This window comes from Bos taurus, chromosome 6 (genome assembly GCF_002263795.3).
Source record: "Bos taurus isolate L1 Dominette 01449 registration number 42190680 breed Hereford chromosome 6, ARS-UCD2.0, whole genome shotgun sequence".
NCBI lineage: Eukaryota > Metazoa > Chordata > Mammalia > Artiodactyla > Bovidae > Bos > Bos taurus.
The window spans coordinates 44,178,709-44,187,600 of NC_037333.1; the positions used below are offsets into that span (position 1 = coordinate 44,178,709).

Sequence of the window (8,892 nt, forward strand, 5' to 3'; positions counted from 1 at the left end):
ACGAAAGCTCAGTCTTTTAAATAACAAAAACTTTCAATTTGGGTTGCTATTGTAGTCTTCAAAATGTCTCCATGAAATAATTAATAATTTGTGTCATGTAACCTTAAAAAAATGTTATCTTGCAAATGCAGTACACTCAAATGTGAACACCTATCATAGATAAATATGGAAAAACAGGCCAGTAGGAAACAATGTAATTATTTCAGCATGAGGAATAATAAATTCCAACATTTTCCCGAATTTTCCAAATTTTCTACAATAGCCAGGGACTACTATTTTTGTAAAATCTAAGAAATGTTCTGATAGGTCAGGATCAAGCATCTGAAAATACAGTTACCTCACTTCTCAAGAGAATGCAAGTTAAAAATTACACTGAAATACCACTTTCCACCTATCACATTTGCAAAAGTTCAGTAACACACTCTAGTGGTTTCCCACATCTGTTCTAATACATGCTCATGGAAGGGTAAACTATGTTGCCTATTGCCTATGAAAGGCTATTTGGCTGTATGTACCAAAATTACAATTAATCCTCCTCTGACCCAGCATTATCTGGAAATTTATCCTAAATACATACTTGCCCATGCAAAACAATCATCAGAAACAGCCTAGATGTCTATGATATGGGCCTAGCAAATAAGGGCTCATCCATGTTTGAGAAATATCCTAATTACTAACACAACACTAATATGTACGTTTAGTTCAGGGGTGGGGAGGATGGGGACACTACTGGATGGAGATCATAAGTAAAGAGATTTTACTTAGCTCTTCTACTTTTTAAAAAGAATAGGTATAATTCACGTAGTTCAAAACAATTATAAAAACAAATGAAAATGACAAAAAAAATCACTCCAATGGTTCAGATCTCCTCACCTTGGCACCCCCAAGTATGTACCACCCCAAATTCAGAGTGGGTGGGAGAGTGTCACTGTCATAATTTACATAATAAAACGGGGGGGGGGTGGGTATCAAAACCAGTACTGCTGTTTTCCCAAAGAGACTCAGGAAAATAGGTACTCCCTACAGAATCTCCACCCTGTAAGTCACTAAAAAGTGCTAGAGAAAGCAGCTATGCCTCAAAATATTCTGACAGCCCAGCCAATGAGAATAACTGCCAGGACCAAATTCACAACACTTAGTAAACACAAACATTAATAAACTACGTACCATGGTATGCAGTAACTCACCTGTGTTGTTTTACCAGACCCAGTCTCACCAACAAGTACAAAGGACTGATGTCTAACCAGAATATCTGTAAACCTATCCTTGTATTCCCAAACAGGGAGCTGAAGTCGTTTCTTCAGAATATCATAGTATCGAGGTGTGTGGGGTAAGTTGGTAAATGGATTAATGCACTGTGGAAGTGACGTGTGTCCTGCATGTCCGGTGTGTGCTGAATGCGCAGAATGTGTCGAATGTGTTGAATGTGCCGAGTGGGTTGAGTGAGCTGAATGGGAAGCTTTTAAAGGTGGTAATCCAGCACTGATAAGCATAGCATTTGTCGAAGCTCGCAATTCCTTCTCCTTTTCTTTCTCCCTTTCCCGCTCTCTATCTCCTCTATCTCTTTCTCGGTCTCGATCTTTAGACCGATCTTCACGGTCACGGTCACGATCCCGATCCTTCCTAAAAATAGAAGAAAAAAAAATCTTACAATTCAGATTCCAAATTCTATGCAAAATGTTCACAGCAGCATTATAGTCACAAGAAAGTAAAAGTCCAAAAACCAAATAAATAAACTGATATAAAACTCAAAAGTATTAGAAACAATGAGAAAGAACTTTTAATCAAGGATTCTCCATGCCTCATTCATAACCATCTTTCCCTTCTTTGATGATGATTCAAATTCTGGTAACAACAGTGTCTCTCCACCTTTTACCCATCAGCTGAAGTAACACAAGAATTCGTTTTGCAAGTAAAATCCTTACCTTCTTAGAAGTTAAAGACAAAGGGCAGCGTGGGAAAAAGGCAGGGACAAATTAGGCAAAGAGAATGGCATCAGTCCTTCCCAAACTCTCCTTCAGGTTATGTGAAAATGTATTTTTGCACTGAAAGTGTATTTAAAACTTAACAAGAAATAAATCTTGTTGCTTCAGCCTCAAAGATAATTCCACCTCACATTACAGTCACACAAATATGAGTTGAAGAACAAGTAAGTTTGCTTTCTTAAGTTATAGTTTCCAGATTTTGTTTAAAAAGCATATATTACTCTACAAGAAAACTAAAACTTTTTACTCTGGTTTTCACTGTTTACTCTTGCATCTGTCATTAACAGCAATAGTAAAACATTGAAAATACTCTGTAGAACCTATGTATATGTTAATCATCCATAAAGTGAAAAGTAGCCCATTAAAAAAAAAATCATGGGTTACTATTAAGTTATTTAAAATTTTAAAATCATGCAGATGACCAGTATATTAATCTTAGGTCATTTAGTCAATTCTATTATCTACTTTTAATTACTAACTGTTGTGTCTTAGTCGCTAATTTGGGTCCAACTCTTTGACTAGAGACGATCCCTAATACAGTAAGAATTTTAAAGTTATCTATGTTTATTCATTCTACAAATCTAGTGTGTGTATGTGTCTGTGCTCAGTCGTGTCCCACTCTTTGACTCCATGGACTGTAGCCCGCCAGGCTCCTCTGTCCATGGAATTTTTCAGGCAAAAATACTGGAGTGGGTTGCCATCTCCTACTCTTGGGAACTAATCTGGTTTACTTCAGACCAAATTCTACAGCAGACAATGTACAAGGTATTTGGACTCAGACTTGAAACAATGAGGCAACATGGAACCATGAAACAAGCTGCTAAATATGTCACTGTTCCTTATCCACAACACACAAAAGTCATGAATTTCTGATGCCCCAATTATCGGCAGCAGACAAGGGAAAACCATTCACTCTCTGTAAGAGCATATCGGCTGGGCAACAGTTACTCCCCTTAGGAGAATACAGCTAAAATGCTGAACCCAGCATGAGTTACAATGGTTCCCCAATTACAAAAAATGATAAAGCTGACCAATTTTATTTGTTCTTGTCCTTTTGAAAATAAAATTCTATTCTACAGAAACTTGCCTAGAGAGAAAAATCTTATTACACGTACACAAATATTCACACACACATACTTTTCACATAAAATCTTTTCATACACGTATCTATAAAAAGTGATTTCTCCTTTCTCTCATCCCAGTGTTCACCTTTTACAGAACTATAAGATATACAAGCTAAAACTGAAACTTCTCATCCCATCTGGCATAAAAAGAAAGAAATCAAAGGAATCTAAAGGATAATCTACCTAGCATACAAAATGAAGCCCCACCAGTTCAGAACTTAAGCTTCCTGGCCTAACTTCAAAATAAACCACCAACCATCCTTTCTTGGGAACTCTGTATTCAAATGGGTATATCTTTTCTCCTTTGCTTTTCGCTTCTCTTCTTTTCACAGCTGTTTGTAAGGGCTCCTCAGACAGCCATTTATTTGTATCCAGTCCCATCACTTCATGGCAAATAGATGGGGAAACAGTGGCTGACTTTATTTTGGGGGGCTCCAAAATCACTGCAGATGGTGACTGCAGCCATGAAATTAAAAGATGCTTACTCCTTGGGAAGAAAGTTATGACCAACCTAGACAGCATATTAAAAAGCAGAGACATTACTTTGTCAACAAAGGTCTGTCTAGTCAAGGCTATGGTTTTTCCAGTAGTCATGTATGGATGTGAGCTGGACTATAAAGAAAGTTGAGTGCAGAAGAATTGATGCTTTTGAACTGTGGTGTTGGAGAAGATTCTTAACAGTCCCTTGGACTGTAAGGAGATCCAGCCAGCCCATCCTAAAGGAGATCAATCCTGGGTGTTCATTGGAAGGACTGATGTTGAAGCTGAAACTCCAATACTTCAGCTACCTGATGTGAAGAGCTGACTCATTCGAAAAGACCCTGATGCTAGGAAAGATTGAGGGCAGGAGGAGAAGGGGACAACAGAGGATGAGAAGGGTGGATGGCATCACCGACTCAATGGACGTGAGTTTGAGTAAACTCCAGGAACTGGTGAGGGACAGGGTGGCCTGGCGTGTTTTTCAGGGGCCTTCTTCACCAGAAACTTTATTACCAAAAACCACCACAACAGAGGAAGGAATAAATACATTCTGAAGACACAAAGATTAACTGCTGACCACATACTGGGGTTTAACTCTGATGTAAGTGTAAAAGGAGCACCAAGATCACAGTTGCATATCCACCGGAAATATATAAGCCTCGGTGTACTAATCTGCAAAGTGAACAGTATTAAGAGTCTTAAAACAAGAAAGCAAATTCAATCACCTTGAAATATTGCCTATGATTCTAACTCTCTAACTTCAACAGGACAGGGAAGATAAAAGGGCCAGTTAAGGAGGGCTCAAACTCACCGCTTCATAAATATATGTAGGATATTGTATATATGCGTGTTTCCTTTTTAACACAAGTACTCTTACTATAAAGGAGTTTGTTATTTAGAAGATTTACTAATTGAGGTCTAATGGTTAAAAAACCAATTATCAAAGCAGTGCACTATAATCACTTAGCCACAATACTGACAGGAAGAGACACAACAGGACACAGTTGTTGAGCACAGGGTTCAGTATTCTATCTCAGCTTAATCCTCAGCCTCAGCACTTAAGCTAACTATATAATCAGTTATTTCTTTCCTCATCAATAAAAATCTCATGGGGTAATGCAAGGATTAAATGAGTTAATATACGTAATGTGCTTAAAATAGAGCCTGGAACATAATAAATGTCCAATATAACATTGGTTATCGTATTTTTTAATTTAAAATACCAGGTTAAAATTCTACACAGAATAACAGAAACGCTCTAAAGATGTAACCTGTTTATCCAAGTATTTTAAATAAGCACTGCTCTTAATCTGGCATTCTCACTTTCCAAGGATATACTGGACTTTTAAGATATATTACTAAGTACACATAAGGATGTTCATCGCACTTTTTACTTAAAAGATTGGAACACTACCCAAAAAAATCAGTGAACAGGAAACTAGTTAAATAAATTATGATACTCCTTTACAAGTGGAATACTATGCAGCCAATGAAAAGAATAATGTATATCTATTCCACAGCTTATGACACATTTCTGGGTGAATTAAAAAAAAAAATCAAAGCCTAAATAATACATATTAAAAGGCAGCAATGGAGAAGCAGACGTAGAAATCAGACTTGTAGATACAGTGTGGGAGGGAGAAGTTGGGATTAACTGAGAGTAGCGTGAAAACATATACATTACCCTATGTAAAATAGCCAGCCAGTAGGTATTTGCTGTGACACAAAGAACTCAACCCAGGGCTCTGTGACAACCTAGACAAGTGGGATGGGGCGGGAGATGAGAGGGAGGTTCAAGAGTGGGGGACATATGTATACCTGTGGCTGATTCATGTTGATGCATGACAGAAATTAGCCCAATACTGTAAAGCAAGTACCTCCCAATGAAATAAAAGAAAAAGATCCTATGGCTATCAAATATTATAGTTCATACCTGTGAATAAATATGCAGACATATAAGTAAAACAAATTTTCATCAAGAGATTAAATAAGAAGGGGATGAAGGCATCTGAGAATTTTTTGCCTTTTACTTTACTTTTACTTTACATTTTTATGAATGGACATTTCTTGTGTTCCCTGGGGCAAATTATTTAACCTCACCTACATTGCAAAACTTCAGTGAAAAAAACATACACACACACACACACACACACATATATATATACACACACACACACATATAGTACCTAAAATATTTTGGGAACTACACATATTATTTTATCACTATATTTGCTTCACATTTTTAACAGAAAAAACTTATCAGGCAGTAATAACAAAAACAAATATTAAGATGAAAAAGTCCCTATTTTCAAAAATTTTTTCCATACCTCAACAGTAAGTTGTCTCTTGGTTAATAATTTTACACAGAAAATGTTGTGAATAATGGAAAAAAGAAAGTCAATATGTAACAGAAACCTTCAACGTCTCTACCTGACTCCAAAACTAAAATATAGCACGAGTAAACAAAGCCAAATATAGTTAGGAGCATGAATCTGAGTATAATCTCTCACTGAAATTACCTTCACTTCTCAGGAATGGGGAAAATGGGACATTCATGTTTGGCAGTGGAGTTCACATGACCGACAAGCCTACTCTCCCAGGTAAAGCCACCTGTTAACTGTAACTAGCAGGGCTTAAAAAAAAAAAAAACCCTGCAAGGCTGCATGACAATAACAAAAGTAACTTAAAATTATTAAATGGGGTAGGGGGTGGGAATCCCAAGCACTTACAAACACTGTAAACTCACTGCTAGAGAAAGTTCTATGAGAAATGGCATTCAGGTGACATAGTAATTACTATACAAATGCCCCACCAAAACATCTCAGAACTTGAGCTTTATTTCAAAGATGAACTCTCCTTCATTTAAGGTAGATGTCATTTATAATACCCGGGTGAATCATAAGTTCACCATCAAAGACCCGAAAAGTTAGTATTTTTACTAAAGAGGCCAGATTTACAAGAAAAAAGGCGCAAATCCGTGTCCCTATCATGGGACCACTAATTCCAAGCATTTGAATGGTGCACATACATCATAATATAAGTGAATTCATTCGTTTACAATGTATTTTTTTTCCAATTTCAACTCTGTGAGAGAGATTAAGATGCTAAGTTGCTCCTTAACCAGATGACAAGCAACTTATTGTTGCTTCACAGGAACAAAGAACCAAGTGTTCCCTACTTTACTAACCCAATATAAATGTCATTAAAATAGGCTGTAATGACTCTGAACTAGTCATGTCTGTGTGCTGTATTGGAAAAAGCAAGAGGCAAATCAAAAGATCAAGGTTCTAAATTCAGCTGTAAACTGAAAGGTTGCACAAGCCACCTTAACAACTCTGGATCTCCATTCCCCATCCCTTGAGTGTAAACAATTATACTCTCTTTCAAGTCACTTCCAGGTCGAAAGAGTTTGTGACGTGTAAGGAGCTAAAATTTTGCTGTGTGTGTTTGGGGGAGTGAGGGTCCACTGCCGAAAACGACAAAGCTGACATGTAACACTGCAAACTAAAAAATTTACCAGATTAAAATCTTACATACTTATACTTCCCGTATTCAATACATGAAAAGATATCAAAAAGTACACCCTATCCTGGCTTATACTCCCCAGACACCTCAATCAACCCAAAGGAAGGACTCTGAGTGAAGAGAAATTCAAAAAAGTTATACACACTTGACACAGCGATTCTGCACAAGTATACACACAATAATAGGCAAAATTATGCAAAGTATTGAAGGTATCCAGACTTTCAAGTCTCTGCCTGAATTATTCAAATAAATCTCTGTACATCAGGGAAGAAAGTACACACTGAACAAAAACTTATTTTCATGCAATTGCGAAAGTCAATTGTTAAATTCCTCTGCATCTTGAAGAAAAGGCTGAGTAGAAAGAAATCTGAAAACACCTGTGTATTTCAACTCCCAAGCAATCTCCCCAAGGGCGACATTTTGCCGTTTTAACTACTAGACACTTTTGAAATGGGTCTTGTTTCAAAAGCTCCTTACGAAGGAGGGCGGGGAAGAGGGACAGAAAACAAGAACTCACAGGAAAAAGAGAGAGAGAAAGACTATCTTCTAATATCTATCCCAGGGATAACCCTGTAACTACTGTTTCGGCCAAAGCAGGAAATAAAGGAGATGGCGGGAGCGTGGGCAGAGAGCGGAAGTTTGCCTCGTACCTACTTTGAAGTGTTTGAATGGACCGAGGCACGCGCTCTCCCGCCAAAGTATAAACTCAGCGGCCCCAAATCACCAGCTGCTGCCCAAAAGGTATATTCCACAGTTTCTATTCTCAAGGCGGGCCCTCTACTCTCCCACCCGCCGGTAACTCCTCGTCTGCACGCCTCACTCAACTTCCACCACCTCCACCCCCGCCTACACCAGAATCCACGCGCTTCTCTCACTTTTCGGCCTCCGCTTCTCCCCTTGCTGGGCACTCAACCTCCCGCCAAGGCCCTCTTCCAGACCCCGCTGCCCGAGAAGTACCTAGTGCCCTTGGAAGCGACAACTCCTGCCGCGCCCTCCCCCACTCTCTCCTCCGGATCCAGGCCTTACCGGGAGCCCAGACCACGAGGTCCGCGGTTCCCTCCCGTCCGCTCCCCTCGAAGTGACTCTCGCTCGACTCCGCCCGGGGAGGAGGCGCCCCAGTGACCACGCCAGGCCTCTCCGCTCTCCCGACTGGGCGGGCGGCGGCCGCGCCACTCAGCTCCCCGCGCCCTTGCCGGGCCGAACGCCGGGAGTGGCACCGCTCTCCCGTGCCCCGCCGCCAATGACCCAAGCCGAAAGGGAAACAAAGCGTCGGGCCCCGGAGTCCGCTCGGCCTGGCCCTCCCTGGCCCGTCTGCCGCCGGGACCCCAACAAAGCCCGAGCCCTTGCCTCGCGCCCCCGGCCTGGCTTACCCATCGGTCCCCGCACGCTTCTTGCCGGAGGGGTAATCCTCCCCCAGGTCCAACCGGTGTCGCTTAGACATTTTCGAACTCTTCGAGCAGGCGGTTATGAAGGAAGGAAAAAACAAACCCTGGCGGCTCTATCGGCGCAGTCGAGGGCACCTACTAAACTCTGGAGGACCCCCACCCCTCCCGCTACAACAGCCTACACCGTGCGGCCGGAACCAGGAGCTAAAATGGCGGCGGCGACGAGGGCTGGGCCTGCGCGCGCGCTTCCGCGGTATGATGTGCGTGCGTGCGTCTGTAGTGCGCGCGCGCGCAGCGGAGGCGGGAACTCCAGCCCCGCCCTCTGCCTCGTGGGCCCGCCTTTATTCCTCCGTGCCTGTCTTCTCCCTCTTGCCACCACTTTCCGCCCTCTTG

At 40.9% G+C, this 8,892-nt stretch overlaps 1 protein-coding gene across 1 annotated transcript in view; it reads right to left on the bottom strand.

Moving 5' to 3' along the window:
• DHX15 (DEAH-box helicase 15) overlaps positions 1 to 8,691 on the bottom strand; it is a 53,973-nt gene extending 45,282 nt beyond the window's left edge. Inside the window, exons 1-2 of the mRNA NM_001098018.1 lie at positions 8,485 to 8,691; positions 1,188 to 1,623 (exon numbers count right to left, since the gene is read on the bottom strand). Coding sequence (NP_001091487.1) covers positions 1,188 to 1,623; positions 8,485 to 8,555 — 507 coding nt within the window. The 5' untranslated portion in view covers positions 8,556 to 8,691. The remainder of the gene's footprint in view (positions 1 to 1,187; positions 1,624 to 8,484) is intronic.
• Positions 8,692 to 8,892: the final 201 nt, after the last annotated feature.